The sequence below is a fragment of the Odontesthes bonariensis genome, chromosome 10 (genome assembly GCF_027942865.1).
Source record: "Odontesthes bonariensis isolate fOdoBon6 chromosome 10, fOdoBon6.hap1, whole genome shotgun sequence".
Taxonomy (NCBI): domain Eukaryota; kingdom Metazoa; phylum Chordata; class Actinopteri; order Atheriniformes; family Atherinopsidae; genus Odontesthes; species Odontesthes bonariensis.
The window spans coordinates 11,811,714-11,833,540 of NC_134515.1; the positions used below are offsets into that span (position 1 = coordinate 11,811,714).

General features: G+C 43.3%; 1 protein-coding gene across 1 annotated transcript; it reads right to left on the reverse strand.

Moving 5' to 3' along the window:
• Nucleotides 1-256: 256 nt before the first annotated feature.
• epha2b (eph receptor A2 b) lies at nt 257-21,636 on the reverse strand. Its single transcript, XM_075476287.1, has 17 exons — nt 21,464-21,636; nt 20,737-20,816; nt 18,577-19,225; nt 8,244-8,399; nt 7,516-7,875; nt 7,172-7,302; nt 6,693-6,864; nt 6,507-6,606; nt 5,779-5,834; nt 5,540-5,665; nt 4,663-4,848; nt 4,495-4,556; nt 4,135-4,344; nt 3,839-3,988; nt 3,540-3,733; nt 2,611-2,766; nt 257-1,217 (listed from the first exon to the last, which is right to left on the reverse strand). The coding sequence occupies exons 1-17, from the start codon at nt 21,546-21,548 to the stop codon at nt 1,109-1,111; spliced, it is 2,982 nt and encodes a 993-aa protein (XP_075332402.1). The 5' UTR covers nt 21,549-21,636; the 3' UTR covers nt 257-1,108.
• Nucleotides 21,637-21,827: the final 191 nt, after the last annotated feature.

A 21,827-nucleotide genomic window follows, 5' to 3' on the forward strand; every position in this document is an offset into this window, starting at 1 on the left:
AATCTTCCCCAAAGAGGCACTTTAAAATGTATATAAATGTATAAACATGTTACTCAGACCTACAGCATTATGACTGAACATTTGGAAAGCTTTTTAAAAAATAAAAGAGACTTTGAAATTCCAAACCAAACCAAACAGATGTTAAGAGATCATATCAGTGACCATTTTTTGTGGGGTTTGTGCATTTTTACCATTTCTCTACCATCACTTCATTGCTGAGCATAGCTTCTTATTAAAACGTATTCCATTTTCACAATTTCATTCAGTTCAGTATTTTTTAGTGTAATTGCCCTTTTTTTTTTTTTTTGCAATTCTGAGACATAAGAAGTCATATTATACTTGATCCAAGTGCTACAATGTCATAGGTTCTTAATCAAAAGGCTTTTGGTAACTGCCAAAACACAAACAAGGAATAAAAATAGAAAACTTTACACAGAGTACCTTATACATGTTCGTATACATGTCTCTTTTTCCACATGAACACTCATAAGAGCATAGCTTAATTTTTGCACAGAGCCAGCAGGAGGCATGTAACAATACCAGGTCCCGACTCTGGACTCTGGACCAGCTCTAGCTCATTTCAGACCTCTTGATGCTCAGTCCTCATTGGTCTGACAGGAAATGGAGCAAAATGCCAGTTAAAGGGGGATTGTGTGATATCAAACCACAATCTGAACCACAGCTGGACTTTGCTGCTACCACATCCTCTGCTTCCCATGTGTTTGACACTGTCAAACTCAGGGTACAATTTTGTAAAGCTAAAGCCGGTTGATTGTTGATTTTTATGAAGCAGGAATGGAAAAAAAAATAATGCACGAACAATAAATTGTATCTGTAAAGAAGACATGTATAATAGAAAAATAGATATTTTGATATACAGAGTCTACTTGATACATTTATTGTGGTGTATTTGCTCCATATCCTGTGTGAAAGATGAAGAAATTACAAATGTATAGTAAGTCAGTCTGATTAATCCGGCCCAAAGGATGGCACAGTTCTCTCGGTTCTGTTGATCCAAAGCCGTCCCTGCAGTATTGCTCCAGCTCAGCATAGAGTTCAAAGGGCTGCCTGCTGCAGTGCCTGATTTTAACTCCCTCCGTCGTAAGGATCACACTGCAAATACACTCAGGGTGCTGGTCTGGTCCTTTAAACCCAAGATGCTGTAAGCTATTCTTTTCAAATGGCCTGGCAGCCTCACCCCGATGTTCTTGATATCCCTGTGTAAGAGAGACAGAACAGTGTTTAAGAGGAGCTGCATTGATTCTCATTTTGACCTTGTTCCAACACTTTCTACATACATCCTTCCTGCCTCTCGAGCCTTGAAGCAATCACTGCCTCATTCAACGTGATGATGCCAGCCTGGAGCTAAAGGCATTCAAGTCTGGCTTGAACCAGATCAGCTAAGTGGGGTGCTCTGCAAGTTTTTAATCTGCCAAAGTTTTAATTCGTCTTTGACCAGAAAGGATTTTACCGGGGGTTTCACTCTTCACCAGCATGTCATGCAAACCTGCAAAGGCCCGGCATACACACCAGTCCTAAAGCTTTAATTACAGCCTTAATTACTTAACGAGGATTCTCCCTGTTGATCATGAATCACTTGTCTGGCAAGCAGAGGGTGGATCGTAAATATCTGGTGGTTTTCTGAGTGCTACCAGATGCCCTGAGATGGAAACATGGGGCCATGAAATCACACCATACTGTATGACAAACACTTCAAAAGAGTTTGTCCAGGCTTTAGAGTCTGCCCATCTTCCCAAGATCAAGAGCGAGTGACATATATGTACAAAGGCAGAAGTGGGTGGGGCTTCTTTTTTGGCTGGTCATGTGGTTAGAAAATGCCCAGGCCTTCGTTTTTGTAACAAAGCAACCTTATATTATGCGCTTCACTGAGTTTTTTTTTTTTTTTTTTTTCCCAAAAGGTTGAGTTAGATTTGTTAAATTACCTCTTGGAGCACTACTATACATCTTGGAAGATCTAATTGCCTTAAGGACAGCTTCAGGGGGTACTTTCTGAGCACACCTCTTCAGTCTTTCTAGAAGTTCAAATCATGTCCATTTATTTCAGGTCCTTAATGTCCTCGAGATGCTTTTTCTCCACAGGCTATTCTCTCCTTCCCCTTTAACACTGAAGAAGCCACAAAAGGCCTTTGACCTAAAAAGGCAAAGCCGTTGGTTTTGGGGGCTCAAGCAAAAGTGCTGCCCAGGGCAGCTAGTCTGTGTGGGTGCAGGGAGGGATGGGAGAAAGAATGGGGAGAGCAAAGCAGAATAAGAGCTGCAGCAACCACAAGCCACCACCACCAGCCTACCACAAATGAGCCCACTCCAGCTCCTTCCCTTCATTACATTTTCCGTCTCAAACATTTCTCAAGTTGTAACCGAGGTTAGAGATTATATTGTGCGCAAACTATTCAGTTGGCTGTTAAAAATTAACATTTATAGGAAAACAAAGTATAAACTGCCACAGAAGGCCATGACAGGCTTTATCTCTTTGTGCAACATATTGGTTAACAAACTAAATTTCTTCCTCTTTGCCAAGAACATGCAAGCACATAAAGTCAGTTTTCCTATAATGCTCTTCCCCCAAAACTGAATGTCAAATGTCAGACGTACTCATTCTTCATCTGCAGGACCTGGTCCATGGTGACGATCCCAGCATGGCTGAAGTTCTCACTGTACTGGTTCATCTTGATGGACTCAAGCCACTCTGACACTGACCTGAAGGGAGAACCATCTGAGCCGCTGGTGCTGGGAAGGCGGATGGACACGCTATCGAAAAAATGTAGATCAAATGATAACAATCAACAGGCTTTCCCACAGCAAAAGCAGATGACAAACCCCAGTAATTACTAAGCAGGAAACCAGTTGGTGATAAAAACCGGTTAGGGGAGTCAGAGTGAGACCTAATTAAGATAGGAGCATGACAATCTTTTGTCCTTTCTCACTGTTTCTGCCGTTAATACTCTCTCAAAAGAGAAAATATGCATTCGTGCACACAGTCTCAAAGAAAAGGTTTAGAGTTAAGTGCACTTGCAGCTGTATTTTGTTTTTCTTTGCAGGGTTTTTGTTTGCAAAGACTTAAATGTAAAACCTGTGAAGTCTGATGTCAAGTTTTTAGATAGTACCAAGTACATTTCACATTAGTGAAGTCATCATTTTTCTTTTCTTTTCTTTTCTTTTCTTTTCTTTTCTTTTCTTTTCTTTTCTTTTCTTTTCTTTTCTTTTCTTTTCTTTTCATGTGTGTGACTTAAATCTTCAACATTGGCTGCTGCATAGCAGAGTGTGATCATTAAAAATCAATGCGGCCTCATTTCTCTTTTTAAATTCCCCCTGTCCGATGCTTACTGTCAGGATTTGATGCCACATAAAGTGATAAAAGAGAGGATTGGGAAATATATCAAAGAGAGACTAAAAACTGAATCTATATTAGCTGTTTGAACGGGTTTTGATTACAGGTTAGTTTCCAAGAACTGGGTGTTGACAGTGGCAGCTCAGCACTAGGAAAATGTGCATTATTTGTCTGATTCGTAAATAAATCTTACCGTGGGTCAAAGTCTGCGATGGCCTTCAGGGATTCTGGGCTGTGTAGCAGCTTGTCCAGCAAGCTGACGATGTCCCCGAAGCGTGGCCTCTTGGAGCGATCCTGAAGCCAGCACTGCAGCATTAGCTGGTAGACAGCTGAGGGGCAGTCCATAGGTGCAGGCAGCCTGAAAGCCTCATTGATAGCCTTCATCACCTGCAAGTAGTTTATCAGATGACATATTATCACTTGTTCTCACTTGTAGCTTTCTTAAAAAGTATTTAAAGTGATATTAAAAAATAAATAAATCTAAAAACTTACCTCATGGTTACTCATGTCCCAGTAAGGTCTTTCACCAAATGCCATGACCTCCCACATGACAATGCCAAAACTCCACACATCACTTGCTGAGGTGAACTTCCTATAAGCTATTGCCTCCGGAGCCGTCCAGCGAATAGGGATCTTCCCTCCCTGTTCAAGAAAACCATTGAGTTAAAGAAACTAATAAAATGAAAGATCCACATAAAAGGCTTCAAACACCCCACAACATCTCACTCCTCGTGTGACTGAGGTGAATCTTACTGGCTGAAGTTATCAGGAAAGACATGTGTACATACGCTTGTGGTGTATGTCCCCTCAGGATCGTCTTCCAGCACTCGGGACAGGCCAAAGTCAGACACTTTACACTCCAGGGTGTTGTTGACCAGGATATTGCGGGCAGCCAGGTCACGGTGCACGTAGCTCATGTCAGAGAGGTACTTCATGCCTGCAGCAATGCCGCGCAGCATTCCCACCAGCTGTAAGGACAGGAATTCTCCATCATGGTCCTGATGGGAGGAAATAAGAAGACATCTGTTACATTGAGCTATGATTAAACAAAATACAGAATAACAACAAAAAAACATTGACTTCACAGGCTTGGACAGGATAGTAAAAAATAATCAAGGTTTGCATCGTGACAAATGCGGTCGACTTACCCTCAGGTACCTATCCAGTGCTCCATTTTCCATGTATTCAGTCACAATCATAGCATGTTTAACTGCACAAAAAGAGAACAAATTATGAGTCTCATCTGTTCCAAAACAAGCAAGGGAATGAAATTTGTGAAAAGGTTTTAAAACTACAAAACTCACAGAAATCCTTACATTTGGTGACCACCCCCTCCAGGCGAATGATGTTCTGGTGTGAGAACTGGCCCATGATGGAGGCCTCACTCAGAAAATCCTGCCTCTGTTTCTCTGTGTAGCCAGGCTTTAGGGTCTTTATAGCTACTGCCACCTCTTTCCTCCCTGGCACCTTAAGAATACCCCGGTACACCTCACCAAACTCCCCTGCAGGAAAACATTTTTATTGGAACGATTGTTTTAGAAAATAGATATCAAATGGATGTGTATATGATATGTCATCTTAAGTTTCTAGCTGCAGGGCTTGGTTGTGCAACAGAAAGAAAATGAGGAAGTATCTGTGGCTGTTTAGCCTGAGGCGCTCTAACAAAGGTGTGTTTTGGAGTGGTGTTGAGAGAAAAAGAGGCTACATTGTGTAATTGGTAGATGGCCTGTGGTGTGGGAGCATGGGAATCAGCTGTCACGTGAGAAGAAAGGGGGGCATATGGTCATGGGAGCTGGGGGTTGAAACAGGCTGCCGGTTCAAAGGGTAAAGGTGGTCGCACTTGAATAAACGTATCCTCAGTGAAAAGCTTGGGCAAGGCACGGGAAGGTGCTCTGATATCCTTCCAAAACACTGCTTCTGCAGCAATTTCTTTTGTGTAATGTTTCTGTCAACTTCAGCCAAAACACACCGATCCCGCAGCCAGGAGTTGCCCCACAACAAAAAAATGTCTCAGCTTGTTGTGTGAGAACACAGCCAGATTGATGTTAATCTCACTAAAGTAACCACTGTCAGTCAGTCTGCCAAGCAGTGGAAAATGCACAATATAAACAGCGAATTTGGGGATTGGAAAGATCCTTCAACATCTCTGAGTTAAGCCCCACAGCAGATTGTCTCAGCAGGGTTGTCACTCACCAGCTCCAATGACTTTCTGTTTGGTTATGTGGCTTGGGTGAACTTCAGTGGCAAACTTCAGAACAGCTATGTTGGGGTCCTCATATGTATGTGGATCCACGTAGGTCTTCAGTGGCTTTAATTGCTCTGTGGGCCAAAGAAAGATAATTGGGTGTTAACAAGTGAATAAAAAACAAATCAAATAAAGTGAGACTGCAGGATTAGAGGATTCTTTTATTCATTTGTATTTTTTTTTTTACCTGGGCTTGAGAAGTAAGTGTCCTCTGGTCCCTGCCTGGTGTGCGAGTTTCTTCTCCTGAATAAAAAGATAATGCAGCTGCCAATTAATGCCCCACTATGAAAAAACAAGTGGACTTGTCTTTAAATTATCCAACCATATCCAACCACTAATATCAATAGCAAATAGCAACCTTTGTAACCATTTCTCTGGATGTTTTAAGCTTTCAAAAGCATTCAGACACTGATGCAATGCATCCATTCAGACAGAAGCGGCCCTTTGATAAAGGCTGTTTGCTAAGACAGTTTAAAGACTGAAAGCAGGCAGGAGGGGGTTGGACAGGCTGACTACAATCTGCTACAGTACAGACCCAGGTCACCTCTACAAAGTGCCTGTGGCCTGGTATAGAAAGAACCAAGCGCCTCTTATCATCAACAATGTGCCACTCTGGGCTAATTTCCTTTCAAAGGCCCCAACACTCACTAGAATGTAACCACTGAGCAATGACAAGACACATTCAACACAAATTCCTCCCTGGTGAGTACTGGGACACAGATCCAGATAAAGAGAAAGAGACAGTTGGCTAAAGGAAGAGAGAAAGCGAGAGGTGAGGTGAGAGTGAATGCAAAGGCCACTTGGAGGATCCACAAAGGAAGGCCAGAAGAATGATAGGGAAAAGCTGTGGAGAACAGTGCATTGTGACAGATTAACAGAAAGACAAGGACAGCAGCAGAGTGGGCCGTTACTCACCGTCTGCGCAGGAGCAGAATTATGACCACTATGAACAACATGATCGCTCCTCCAACTGCTGCAGCGAGGATAACTGCGGTCCTGTTAGGAGGGTGATGTCCTGAAAAAAAAAGCAAGCAACACTTAGGAGAGATGCCATTCCTGATCACAGCTAGTATCGTTTTCTTCTGTTAGTCCTTTTTGTACCATCAGACAAGGTCTCAAACTGTTCCTCCATGCTGGAGCCTCCAGGGCTGCCATCACTGCTGAGGGCCTGAACCCTGAAGAGGTAGGCTGTGCCTGGGTCCAGATCGCTGATCTTTACAGAGTTCTTCTCCAGTATGAGCACGGTGTAGGTAGTCACATCCAAGTTATCGTCCTGGGAGGGAGAAGAAGGCAGGTCAGAGGTCATGGTTAATTTCCACTTTTAAATTAGTGGGTCAAGTTGGTCTTTAGTGTAACAAAGCCAGGCTATAGTGTCTCTGTTTCTGGATGATAATCAGATCAAGAGCTCAGAACTTAAAATAGTTTTATGTGCCACTGAATTTTCATGCCTATCATACCAAATTACATACTGATATAGTGCATAACTCAGTGCAGGTTTAAACATGTACTGTGGCAACAACCACATAAAATCAACTCTTTAATTTCAAGGCACTGCAATTGATCAAATGAGAGTGGCGCACCTTCTTGCGGTAGGTGAGTTCAAAGCGGATGGGCCGGGATTGGACCCGTGATCGAGGGGACACGTCCCACGAAAGGGACAAGCTGGTGGGAGCCCGTTCAACCAGTCGCATGGTGGTAATTTTGGGTGGATCTGAAGACAAAGGGAAGAAAACACTTGAGTATTTTTGTGATGTAAAAACCTTGAAAAAAAAACATGTTAAAAAAAAGACGACACTGCAGCCACAATTCATCTTCCACCTGCAGCAAGATTTGACTTACAGCACGTCACTACCTTGTAGATATCATCTGTTATTACAGCAGCACAGATGGCATCACCCTACTGTCTCATATCAGCAGTGCTCACCTGTGTAGTGCAGGGATGTAGTCAGAGTGATAGAGGAAGGCAGCCCGTGAGCCCGTGGCGTTGCCTGGCTGCCAAAGAGCGACACACCACTATGCGCCTCCACGGTGAAGGTGTAGTTGAGGTGAGCATCCAGCTCGCTCACAGACACCTTGGTGTCAGTCAGGCCTGTGCTGGATGGGTCATAGCGGATTTTCTCTCCACAAGGCTGGCACACGATACTCTCGCAACGCTGGCATTCAACGCTGTAAGTGATGTCGTTTCGGCCTCCGGTGTCTTCAGGGGCCTTCCAGGAGAGGAGGAGTTTTCCTGCAGAGAGCTGGGTTGTGGTGGCCACAAGATCTTGAGGAGCGGAGGGGAGGCCTGATAAGGAGAGATTAGGAAAGGAAAATAAAACATTAGAAAGAAGGAAGTGGAGAACCACAGGACGCCAACTGTGCAGTATTTTCCTCTGACATGACAGAAATAAGAATACTATTATAAATGAGGTTCTAAACGTCTAGTTTCTGATCCTAAAAGAGCATATTAGGCATGAAACATATGAGGTCAGAAACCATAGCTGCTGTTCTACATCTGTTTAAAAGTTGCTGCACATCCTGTAAGATTAAAAAAGTCACTTTCAAAATGTCTCTGTGTTTAGTTCAAACTGGGAAAGTCATGAATGGAAGTGGCCTTACACAGCATTTCACTTATAGCTAAGATGTAAAATTCTCTTGATATATATTTCTCACCTGAGCAGGGTCCAGTGATAGGGTCTGTAGGAGCGCGATAGAAGCCATCCATGCAGGGACAAGACAAAGCCCCGGAGTCCAGCCCCTGTGTGTTGGCAGGACATGGCTCACACTTGCCACTGGATGCTTTATCTTTGAAGAAGCCTTGCTGACATTCTGCAAACACAAAATGACATTTGCAGCCACTGAGCAACCAACCAAAGACAAAAGTGACACCAAGCAGCATCCCAAATGACACGGAGCAAAGCCAGTTCCTCCAGATCATTCAAGCTTCTTTGAAAGATCAGTAATGCTATGAACTTTTCACCTCTGAGTGCAGCACGGAGAGGTTGAGCGGACACGTTATTATGTCAAGGCTAAAGGCCACGTTTAGACAAGGGATGAAGATGTGGGAAGAAAACATGGGCAAGACTCTGCACAGTGTTGACTCTACTCATTAAAACTCTGTCCATTCCAAATAAAAAGCTGCTCACATGAGCCCAGCCCTGAAACAAAAATGCAAACTCGCTGCATTACTGGCACTCCTACTCTTCACTTTATTAAACCACCAACCCCCCTCTGCTGCTGTTGCTTTCTTACCGTCTCTGTCTCAACAAACACGACCAGTATTCCTACATTCCACAACAGCAAGTCGGTTTTCAATGCTGCAGCAGAAAGGAAATACAAGGAACAGAAATCAGCAAAGTGCCAGAGAAGCATCCGTTGGCACTCTCAGGTCTATTATATTTTTTCTTTCAGAGACCAACGTCAAGACCTCTGAAACTGTATCGCCAAGATAAGATGACACCTAATTTCACACTTCTAACTCAGAATAAAGTAATGCAGGTACAAGGTCCAGCTGTGCATAGCCATGGTGAAATCTGAACTTAATATGGTGTGAAATTTTGGAGAGAGTGTGCCATAAAGGAGAGTGAAAATGAGACGGCTCCCCTTTAACTCCATCAGAGCATTCCGATGGCTGCTGCTCATGTCCTCACATCATTGCACATTCATCCACAAGCACACGCGTTTATGTGTGCACTGCAGACAGACACCCACATCCAAATGCATGCACAAAATACACATACATGTATGCAAAGTATACTCTTGGACACATGGATATTCTGGCATCAAGAGAGGGATTATGTCCATTGGCTGTCACCTGTTCATGTCTGTCTGCTTGGTCAATTCAGCTGCACACATAAACATTATACACACACATTTCCTTCCTTCCTTGTCGGTTGCCTAGAGGGTTTAAATAGCTCTTGACAGATGTTGGAAGATGTTGACAATGCAAATGAGGGCTAATATCTGGGCCAAAGGACAACAGCAGACAGAGGAACATTTAAACAAAGAGGCAAACATTTGAAACGAGTAAAGTTTTGGCAAAACAGTAATTAGGCATTGACTAAACGGGACATGCAAGCCAAGTGAAATGAGGCATTTAGAGACTGAAGTTACAGTAGAGCCACTGACTGGGAGAAGCAATGAAACAGTAAGTCGAAGGCAAACACAGAGTGCAGCCCAGATTCCAAAAGGGGCGAACTGAAAAGCAGAGCCAAGGGCAAAGACAATATCAGATTCACTTAGAGATATAGTCTACGGTTTCACGTGAATGAAGCTCATTTGGAAGCCACAAGTGACCACACACAAGACGGAAAGCACTTAGTATCAGCTCCATTTAAGTCATATCAAGGGGATTTACTCAACTGACCATGCGTCTCACTTCAACTTTGCTTGGCTTTTCATATAACTGGTTCACAGAGCAGGGGCAGAGCTGTTGTGAGGAGGTGTGTATTATCTGAAGAGCATGACACGATGGTGGAGAGAAAAACACCCAGCACTATAAGAGTTTATACGTTTGTCCAATAGGATTACGTGGCGCTCAATCCTCCCTCTTGACGACGTCTCTTTTCTGTCTTGGCCAGCTGTTTCAGTTACTGCTACTCATTAACGCAAATGAGGCAGAGGAGAGGTGGGATGAAGCAACAGAAGGTTTAAGAAAGGAAGAGAGGAGTACTGTATCCTGCTGAGGACTGAAGAAAGAAAAGAGACAGGCCGGGGCAAACTCTTGCATTGAGAAGGGGAACAGCTGCTGCCTCAAACCCCGATTCATTCCCCTACCTCTCCACCTCGTAATCCCCAAATTCCTCCCTCTACTGCTTTCTCTCCTCCCAGTCGTCACTAAAAGGGCTCCCAGCTAACCCATTAACATTGCTATTCACCACTGACCAGCAGGCAAGGAGAATGCCATGCCATTCAAGTGCTAAAAGAAAACACATACACACACACACACAAGCATTGCAGATGGGAATAGCTGAAATGCCACATGGCAACTGAATAGAGGAGGACTAGCCTCTTTTTGGTGCTACAGTGCCGGCTGCAATGCATCGTGGTCAGGGCTGTGGAGATGATGGCCTACACTGTGTGTCGCCTCTATAATCAAGATGCATTCCAGTGCACACCACCCAACAGGAGGCCCGGAGCACAGCGCCTTCAGTTCTGCCTCAATTTCTGTCCAGACCTCTGTTATAAAAGTGAACAAGTTTGTGTGTCTTGAATATGAGTCACAGTGACAGTAAATGGAACTAGGTGACTCTCTGCTGAGGTATTTAACTAGAATGATTCCTCGACAAAAAAGAAAAGTCCAGTAAAAGCAAACTTCCTTGTTCCATGGAGAAGGTGGAAAGGGGGGGGGACTCTGGCTTTGTTGCAGGACACAACAGGAAGCAGGAAGTATGCGGCTGACGCAGCCTTCCTTCCTAAAGCAGCCAATCAAAGCACTGAAGCACAGGAGAGCATGACGAACAGAAGAACCAGCGCTGAGGCTAAGAGCCCTGTGAGACAGAATAATAACCAAAAAGGAAGCAAAAATGTGTTGACCCAATATGAACACAGGCACTAAACCCATAAGGGGGTTCCTGAGATGAATGATCTCATAAACAAATGTCTCTCAACTTCTCCTTAGTTGAAACATTTGACAAAGTTAGGCCGACCATTTTTTTCCCCTCCCACTTGTTACAAAGCAAAGAGCTGTTTGTCATTGAGAGGCCCGGTGCACCTCGAGTGGCTCTGTGTTTGTTTATTGAGAATGAGTGCAGGGGCCTGTTACGTTCAGGGAGCCCAAGTGGCTCTGGAATAGGAGCCTCGAAGGGTTCCCCGGTTTGTCTGAAGAAGTTAAGATGGATGAGATAGTGACAGTGATGAATGCCTGGTCGGATAGATGGATGAATGGGTAACATGGCGGCTTGACAACAGAAGTCGCCTTCAGGACATGAGGAGTAAGTGGTAGGGGGGCCCCCACAATCGAGTCCGGTGCGGGGCTTTTAAGAGGCAGAAAGGTCATGTCTGCCTTAGGGTAGTCGTGAGTTAAACTGTGCATGGCATTACACAGAGTCATTGGCCAAGTAAAACAAACACATGCTCGCGCTGATGAGGAGGAAGAGGGAGAAAGGTTAAATTCAGAGGTACAGACAGCGAGCAAAAAAAGATCTTGGAAAAATAAAACCAACCAAGAAGTAAACACAATGTCTAGATCTATATCAGAGCAGTTCCCCAGTCGTTTCTGGAGGCAAGCTAGTCTTGCTTTATCTGTACCCTCTTTCTGTACACTTCCCCTGTTTTCATCCCCGAGTTGGACAACCCTGGTTGTAATTGCAATATGTCATGTCATTTTGTTTATATGCAGGGTGACAACATGCCATTAGTATTTCTGGGTACCTGATTGCAGAGGGGGGAGCAGAGGGGGTCTCTGATGGGGGAGGTGGACTTGGAAACATGATCCAGAGGTCACTGAGGTAGAGGAGGGGAGGAGGGGGCAATAAAGGTGTAGGGGCTGATGGAAGTGTGTGGAAGGGGGTTGAGGGCATTAGTCAAAAGGATTAGCTGACCAATGGAGCAGCTGTAATGGCATTACATCTGTTTTACAATTGCACTCAGGCTTTCATCTGGGGTTGTTAACAAACACAATAAATTCTCTGATCCCCTTTCTCCTCTGTCTCCCTCCCACTCACTGACAGGAGGAGAGATACAGGGAGTGAAATGTGGAGTCGAGGAGGAGCACATGCTGCTCAAAAAGTGTAAAGATGCAGCTACTCTGCTAATCTCGGCTTACATGATCACACAGCTTCCACACAGAGTTGTTCTTTTTCCAGGTTTCGCCATGTTGCTCATCAGTTCCACGCACCCAGGTGACAAATGCAACACAATTTTACAACACCTCTGCAAGTCAACAGGTTGCACACTGGAAGCTGACAGACGTCTGCTTCCTGGCCAGGGGAAGTGGCCAAAACGGGACCAAATGCGCCAATAAACAAAATGACTTATCAGGCAGGACAACAAAATAGAAAGCGGCTGAGCAAGTCCGCTGAGGGCAGACCGACAATGAAAAGCCCTGAGCCAACGAGTTGGGGAGTCACCGAGGGATTAGGTGACCTCCGGTTTCCGCTGTGGGCTCGTCCTGTTAGCAGCGAAGGGTGGGTGGGTGGGTGTTGTGTTGTGCTGGGGGGGACAAGGGGGGGTAACTGACTGATTGGGGGGAAGGAAAGTGCTGACCTCACAAACCAGCAGTACAATACAAAGCGCTTCACATTGCTGTGGACTCCCCCCATCACAACACACACATACATACATACATACACACAGCCTGCAGGCACAGGAATGTCACCAAGAGGAAATATGTCCCAACTCCACAGCACAACCCATGCACACACACTCACAAGCTAAGAATTGTTAAAGTTCAGCTATTCAACTGATGGGTGAAACATAGAAGTGAGTTGATAAAACAGAAACAAAAAGCAGGTAAAAGCTCCAACAACAGATATTATTTATATTTACAACAGATAAAATGACAATGTTTTAAGTGAAGATGTATTTGTGGAGATGTGTGCTGCTCTTTAAACTTTTTTAGCTTCTTTTCACTCACTGGTTTGCTTTCCTGCAACATCCTCAGAGGATAACACCTAACGTGCTAGAGACCATTTGCTGTTGTTCTGATGCAACACAACCTTCAGTGGTAACACTTTTTAAACCACGACTCCATTATCCTCTGTGGGATATTTTCCATCATTGTTTGCAGAAATTGCCAGTGTACTATTCGCAACAAAGGATGGTGAAACAAGATGGTGCATGACACCACTTAAAAGTGCCCTCAAACCCACCCCCTCTTCATCTAACCAACTCCCTCAAGTTCAGCCTGCAAGGCAAACGTTATCTTGGCACAACATCTGAGAAATCCACAAACTCAAAGTAATCACAGTGGCTTTCAAGAGCCAACGAAGAAAAAGAGGCAATATCCAGCCTGTGCATCTAAATGAGCAGCGTTGTTCGATAAGACTGTGACTTACAGTTTTACTAAGACCAGCTAAGGGGATCGAGAGTCAGGGGAAATTGGTGGAGCAGAAAATTACACTGCAGGGATTATCCTGCAGGAGTGAGATGATTCCATTATGTGAAATCCACCTTGAGCCAACTAAATGAAATCTCAGAGATCTTGAGGAGTGGTGCCGTGTGCCTTTGTACACCCAACATCAGATAAACTGAAATTGCAAAAGACCTTGGTCGTAAAAGTTTGAGGATATTATGAAAAAGTCAGCTGGTTCAAGGTACAAGAAGATTTAAAGAATACTTTATAGCCATAAAACACTTGATTTCTAGCATTTGTGGAGGGTGAATTTTTAAGTGAACAATCAACAATGGAAATCGTACCATCTCTTATAAACAAAAACTAAAACAGACAGCTAAGACTGACATTTTACCTCTACCTAATGTTTATGCCTTAACCACTATGTGACTGGAACAAACTGTTTTCTCCTCCTCTCCACTAAAAACTCTCTGATTGGCAGCATTGTTCTAATTTAGCCTCTATTTATCTTTACGAGTCAGTCAGGGAGAAAAGTATTTATCAGGGAGCAAGACGAGAAGTGTACACAGTCTAAATAGTCCCATCAGGGTCGTGTGAAACGGGATGTTTAAACTCTATTGGTGTCATATTCATGACCTGCAAACCAGCCAAAAATAACAGCCAGTCTGTGATTTATTGGGCAACATGAACACAACATACAGAGAAAGAAAACTTTTTGTTTGTCTCTGAGTTTGTTGTGTTTGGGACAGATTGTGCAACAGTTTGTGTCTCTTGAGAAGTTCGCTGGGAGTGCTGCAAAATAATCCTGGGAATAATGTGTTGAGATAAGAAACTATCAAATAAATACAAGATGAGAGGCAGAAAATTGAGGCTAAAATAGACAGAGTCTCCAGAGACTGGGAGGATGTGGGGTGAGGGGTAGAAGAGAGCAAAAGAGACTACACAAAAGCAAGAAGGCAAGCAGAACCAGTAGTTACTTCACTTAAAAAGCTCAAACACACCCAAGTCAATTACTACCCATACAAATAACTCACCACAACGTGCAGTCACACTACAACTTAGTAACCCACTGTTTGGTACATCAGCTGAGATGAGTTTGGAGACACGAGCACAGAGGAAAGGAGTGGGCAAGAGAAAATAGTTTACTGGAACCTCCTTGGCGAGAGGAATAATAACTTTACTGGAACTCAGTGGACGGTTGTTCCACCAAGATGCCATTTTCTAAAAGACACCAAACCAGCCACCAACAGACCAAATATTCCATACTGTGTCTCCCTTTAAATAAAGAGCCTTGTGTAACCATAATGTTGGATTAAACCCTATTTGTTGAGGTTGTACAGAAGGCGAGGAGGTGTGGACCGGGACAATTTAGGCACTAACACAAGGACCAGTTGGGGAAGCCCGGGATCTTCTGAAGGGTGACGCACAGTCATTACACTGAGTCAGGGTGGATTATGGGTAAGGAAGGGATTGTCAGTAAATCAAAAACTATTCAAGGTTAAAAGCCAACTTGCTGATTAATTTGCAGTTAAGTTTTTGTTAAACCAAAGGAAAGAAATTGATGTTTTGACAGGACATCCTGATCCGATGTGGATACAAAACAAAAAAAACAATTAATCAATGAAAGCTTTGTTGTATTTGCTTTTTAGATTAAGGTTAACAATATAAATTGTGGATTGCTATAGCAATAAAAAAATTTAAAAAATAGTTGGAAACACAACAAAAAACATTACCCAATTTAGTTATTTAACTGCATAAAAACTGAACTCAGTTAATCTCTCATCACTCATACAGTGATTGTGGTTGTGTATTAAACCCAGGAGCAGCTCTTACAATGCTGACTTTATTTCTGATCAATTCCTATGATTAATGCAGTGTTTTAGAGTTAATTCTTTAAAGGAATCTGTAATATTTCCATAACAAAAAAAAGCTTGCTACTGCCTCCTGATACGATTTGCAACCTGAAATGCTTTTCTATTCTATAACTACTCTGCAGAAAAAGAAGTGTTTTATCTTTTAAGTTTGTTTGTCCAATTCAGCAGTTAGTCTGAGCGCTGACGGCCACCAAGAGGCGAGCGCCACACGCCACATACAGAAACCTCAACAGAGTTTATGGGAAAAAAATATCCAAAAAAATAAGGTTTGATGGACCAGTGATCTCTTGGCCAAAAATACCACCGCGGTGAGAGCTGATGAAGAGATGGAGACAAAAACCAGATGAAGTCACAGATCTCTGTTTTAACAGGTCCCATGGGGTCGAAGAGTAATAAAACAGAGTGAACACACGGCAGAACATGGAAACTTTCAACCTAAATAAGAAAAAAACACCACAGTTGAAGTTTCGTGGTTTCTTTCCAAGCACCAATCCATACAGGAACGAAGCAGGAGAATGATTAACTGTGTGTCTGTGGGATACTTCTCTTAAAGCCCTTAAGCCATTCATCTAGGCCCTGCTCTGCGTCCCTGTGATTCATTTCCACCTTCATCTGCAACTGCCCTCATGCATCCCAGACCTGTCATTTGACTTCATCCTAGTAGTTTTGGGGGGGTTTCTTTGTTTAGCCATTTTAATGTGAGGGCTTGACCCGGAGCTGTTCTTCCCACCTCCTGGGAATTCCACAGGTCTGGAGTAATGTTGGGAGTCTCCTTCTCAGCAAACTGATCAGGAATGTACCAACCAAGGGGGAGAGGAGGTGGATGTGGGATCCGCCGCCCTTGTATGGAAACACAGAACTTCATTGTTCTCCTACCTTTGCATTCCGCTCCTCACCTCTCTCCGTTTTTAAAATCACACCCCTCTTCTAAACACAACCTCTAACTTTTGGATGACTTCTCCTTCATTCCTTCCTGTCTCTCCAACTTCCCACCTCCTCCACAATCCTCTTACCTGGCACTATTCCGCAGCAAGAAATTATGTACTGACAGAAATCTTCAGCACTTTTATCGGTCTGTTGCCAGTGCGAAGGAAAACAAAGTGGCAAGTCAAATCTATAATAAGCAAATGGCATGTGAATTTCTTACTGCAGCTCAAGGTTTATGCCCCAGATTACAATTAGAGGTGTCTATATGAGAGTTATTCGGATCATGCATTGGTACAAACAAAAGCAGCGAAGATGGAATGTCACTCGGGGCTGATGGGAGTCTTTAAGTGTTCAGTTATGGAACAGATCTGAACAGGCCCTGACATGCCAGCCTGTGTTGTATGTTCACATAAAGACACACACACCAGAGACGAGACTCAGCAAATTTGCGAAAACAAAGGGGGAAGAAAAAAGCGATGGATGTATAGAGAGACAGAGGAACATGCAGTCGAGGGGAATGGGAGGCTCTGTTTTCTGTGATGCATAATATGGACTAAGTCAGTGAAGCTCAAGAGCTTCATCCTGCCTCCTCCTCTTTCCTCCCATGAGCCTTAAAGATGCCACTCTATCACAGTACAGTAGCCCCCTGGCTTCTTTGATCACTCTCAGTCACTCTGGCAGCCCATCCCACAACAATAAACGCTTTCTTTACTTGGACTTAAAACACAACTGCGCCATAACTACAAAGTCAAAGGCTTGAGTTATGGCCGGACTACAGAGCACACTCATACCAAGATAAGAGAGCGGGTGATAACAACAGAACAGGAAATCACCTGATGCAACAGGCCATTAGTTATGAGCAAGGAGAGGTGTTGTGAAAAGTGTTTGAGCAAGACATTCATTATACAGCGTTCAGAATACTGTCCAGGATTTATAATCTGGTCATCACTGTGGCCAAAATAAAACGCTATAAAAGAAGAAGACAAGCGGGCATTTTATGCTACTAAAAGTGAGTTTCTAAGAACACGTCAGCATCTTTCACAACAGAAAGGATCAATTAGGTTGTTTGCTTTTAAAAACAATAACTTCAACCCGAATGACAGCTCTGAACAGAAACTTCTCCAGTGCCCAACTAAAAATTGTTCAGAAGTTTAAAACTCATCAACTTTACAAAAAACACACATACAAAGAAAACATCTTATTTTTTCTTAATTGTTTTTTTGTAACTTAAATGAAATTATTTAGACTGAAACTGTTATCATAACTTGATGCTCTAGGATGGAAAACCTAAAAAGGATCAATGTAAAACCCAACAGGTAAAATGCGAAACTATATTTTTCTTAAAAAAGGGACATGCTGTAAATGTCTAAAATGCTGTTATGTTCATGTTCTGTTATGAACATTACAGCATTTCTGCTATCTGATAGCTCTTGGTACCCACAAGATTTTGAAAAGTTGTTTTCTTATATCTTTTTCTCTTTGGCATGTAGTTTTGTGAAATGTCATGTTTTATGTTGTTGCATCCTCTGTAAGAACCCTTTGTGCTTATGACCCCTATTGTTGGGTTTTGCTCTTCTGGGCCAGCGAGCTAACCTCAGTCTTTGTGATACATGTTGATGTTAATGTTAATGTTTATGCATTTGGCAGACGCTTTTATCCAAAGCAACTTAGGTAGGCAGGTAGGGTAAGGGGGTCTTGCCTAAGGACCCCTGCTGGAGGTAGTACCTTTCATGCAGGGGATTTGAACCCAGGTCACCTACACAAAAGGTGGCAATCTTACCACCATCTTACACTATCCAGTTCCCATGATGTGATCTATAGCAGAAGTAAACTGTGTTTGTAAAAACTATTCCAAAGATTTGCAGCTCTTAGAAGCAAAGCTGCATCCCAAACGTTTCCTACATTTCTCACTTCAAGGTCAGGGATGATGTCAGGACATGTACAAGAAGGCCCCAGCATTCCTTCCATAGAGCAGTGGTATTAGCCAAGGGGAGAATTCCTCTGAACAATGATAATAGCACCGATGATAAATATTTGTCATATAATCTGTTTTATAACCTATGGTAATTAAAATAAAGGTACAAGGTGCTTTGAAAACATCATCTAAAGAGAATGTATCCTGGTTTATGCCTGAACAAGAAAAAGTGCCTCAGGGTAGAGGTGCACTGAGGATTTTAAAGCACATCCTTACTTTGACATGAGTCTTCATCCTCCTCATAGCCGGCTTGGCACTGGCACAGTCCAACTGGTACCACCCACTCCCCATCTACAGTGCAGTAGATGCGAGGCACCTCCTCACTGACGGCGTTTTCCACACAGACCCCATTCACCTCCCTGAGCGCCTGGTTCTCACCTCCGGCAACAGTCTCAGGGAAAGATGCGAGGCTCTTTACCGTGGCAGGGCAAGTTTTGTAATACACTCTAACAGAGAGGAGAGCCACGCAGGCTCCAATGTCTTGAAAGGCCAAGTAGAAACCTTTTCGAGACAGGTTCTCCACCACTCGCGTCTCTGTGTTGATGCGCATTTCACTTTTGCTGGTGATCTCATCCGGAGCTATGGTGGCCACCTTCTTAAACTGGCCCTTGCGGAAGGTTGTGCCCACATCTGCGTCAGACTCAGACGTGAAGAAGTTGAAGGTTTCCTTGCAGGTCAATGAGACTCCATCAAATGAGTTGCAGTCACGCACGATAAACTGAAGCTCCACAAAAACCCGCGAGGCTGAAGGACGCCGCTGGATGAAGGTGGTGCGCAACCAGTTGTCCTGTTCACGTTCCCCAACATTGCAGACGGAGTAGGTGTAAAACTGAGAGCCATTCAGAGTTCTCTGGACGACCTCCCACTGGAAGAAAAGCCACACAACCCAAAAAGGTTAGACATAGAAGCTCCCCAGCGGTAAGTTTTTCTGACCATGCTGGGCTGAACCAAAACTACAAGGATGTCAAAACAACGGAGGAGTTCGGCCACTGTAATCTGAACCTAGAAACAAAAACAGTGTTTGTGCGCAGGTGCCTATGACTCCATATATTAGTAATTACTTCCCCTAAATATTTTACTTCTTTTTTTTTTCTTGACAGCAATAATGCATTTTTTTTACTACACACAGAATTCCACTTTATGAGCTTTTGCAGGATATCAATACAGCAAACCTCAAGGATGCTGACTGACAGAGCATTTCTGACATTGCAAAGATACCAAATTATTTCCCTTCAGTTTTTTTGCATTCGCTGGCTTCAGCCCCAGATAAGATTGCTGGATGCATACTAAATGCTGCCGCAAATATGTTTGAGAACAGTGACAGCAACTTCTAACATAAAATTGGCTCATGAAGAACAACTGGCCCAAACAGACGCAGAAGCTGTGGTTTACGCTCTGCATGTAGCCACTGTGCTATTAATTAAAGGAATGTGCTTTGCTGGCGGAGTCTGTTGTTCTTCATATAAACCTGACGAACAACAGCAGACCCTACACCTCTATTAAACAGCTGGTGGACATTTTTTATAAGCAACCCACGACGCTGAGAACAATATAAGAGATGGTAGTTACATGAGAAAAAAAAAAAAGCATTCTTGCAAAAAATATGGAGACACCTTAAATGTATTGGTGAAAAAGGAGAAAGTAAAGTGTCAGAGATAACTTCAAAGTAGTCAAACCTCTTTGAGCGAGTTGAGTGAGCTACTGAATAGCATGCCTGCACATGCCTTTGAGTCATCAGCACATGAAATTAGGCTATTTACAGTGAATCTGCATGGGCCTGACTGGTCAATTACTTTGTAACCGCATGATGGTGGAAGGCACACATGTCTCTGGTAAACTGCTAAAGACATAACCACAGCATTTGGGATGCATCACTAAATGTAGACATTTTCCCGTGGTGTAAGGAAAAGGAAGCTCTGACTGATTGGCTCCTTCTGAAACCCCTCCTCTCCAAAAAGAGGTACCACATGCTGCAAACTTTAAAAGTTAATTGCTCTCTAACATAGAATTCTGGAGCTGAAGCCTTGAAACCGCAAGAAGCCACAAGTATTCCCAGTTCAGAGCTAGAAGCTATTCTATCTGCCTAAGCTTTGGTGCAGCCCCGACATGCTCTGAAGGCAACTCTGTATAGGATCCCTCCACTCCTTCTCATGTCCATACTCAAGAAGGCTCTCACTGCCAGATTTTATCGAAAACTGACATGTGCGCAAACAGGGTCCACTCAGCATTTGCTCAAGTCAGATGGCCATGTGCTTTGTGCTGGAGGCTCTCAGCACAGCCGAGCACTTCATGCACGTTTTCTCCATGCTGGTTTATCCGAAGGCAAATTCCAACTAGAAACGTGGGAGCTGGAGGAGAAGCCTGAGGGATACTCACCCCAGGTTTGTCTCCCTGTTCTAAGGGCCATGTCAACCAGCCAAGTTCTCCTCCTGTTGCCCTCATGTCCAAAAGCACCTCTGTGGAGAAAAGGGAATAATGTCAGTAAGCCAGAATGCCCCTTTAAAAATAATCAGAACAGAAACCATTTTCATTTGGAATAGAAGAAAATCTCCAAACTATTTGAAAAGAAAAAATATACGCTGTATCTACAATGCCAAGGTTAATTTCGCAAGATTAACGAAATTGTTTTTCGTTTAATTTACAAAAGGTCCGAAATGCTAAGTTGTTAATGAGGTTAGCGAACTTTGATATGCTTGAGTATCAGGATGCTGAACTAGGAATATAAAATAAACATTGTATATAAAAATAAAACGGCTCATTCTGAAGGAAAAAGATTGCAGTGCGACAAACTATTTCAAGTGTTCACCTGCTGGTGTTAAGAAGTTTAGGGGAGCGCGCAGCCAGCAAACTCTCTACTCACTATGCAAATGTAGGCTAGACATTCAAAACAGACATTCTCACTCAAATAAAACGTTTTCTTTAAATAGCTCAAGAGTCTGAGGTAGTGTATGGCTGTTACAAAAGGAAATGAGAAAGTTTCCTGCTATTAAAGTTGTTTAAAGGAGCTTCTCCGCATGGCACGCGTGCTTCCCCTCAGTTAAACAGAAATATTAATATAAAAAGCTTTTATGGAATTAACTTAAAAAAAAAAAGGAAAACTTACCTTCTTTGGTTTGTAAAGTAATGAAAATGCCATTAATGAGTACATATGAAAACAATAAATGTCTGATTCCGCAAAAGGAATCCATTTGGAAAACTTTTCCTTCTTTTCTCCGCTCCTCGGTTTGGCTGGGACTTCGCTCTGAGAGGTGAGCACTCCGCTCGGCAGCTCATTCACAAACGGCTCGGCACGTCACGGACTCCGCCCGCTGGAATGCGCGTGTGCGTTTGTATGCGTGTGCTTGTGTAGGCATGGTGCGTTTTGTGTTTTCAGGGGCGGAGGTGGAAGGGGGCGACCGTGCCGCATGAGAAACTTTTGGGACCTTCAAGAGGACTGTTGGATATTTCGCATATCACAACATGTACAT

Bases quoted from the DNA above. Each gene is read 5' to 3' on its own strand.
- epha2b (XM_075476287.1), bottom strand. From the start codon at position 21,548: ATGGATTCCTTTTGCGGAATCAGACATTTATTGTTTTCATATGTACTC. The intron at 7,876-8,243 runs GTGAGAAATATA...TCTCCTTATCAG, and splicing joins TATCACTGGACCCTGCTCAG to GCCTCCCCTCCGCTCCTCAA. The intron at 5,835-6,506 runs GTGAGTAACGGC...CTTTTTATTCAG, and splicing joins ATTCTGCTCCTGCGCAGACG to GAGAAGAAACTCGCACACCA.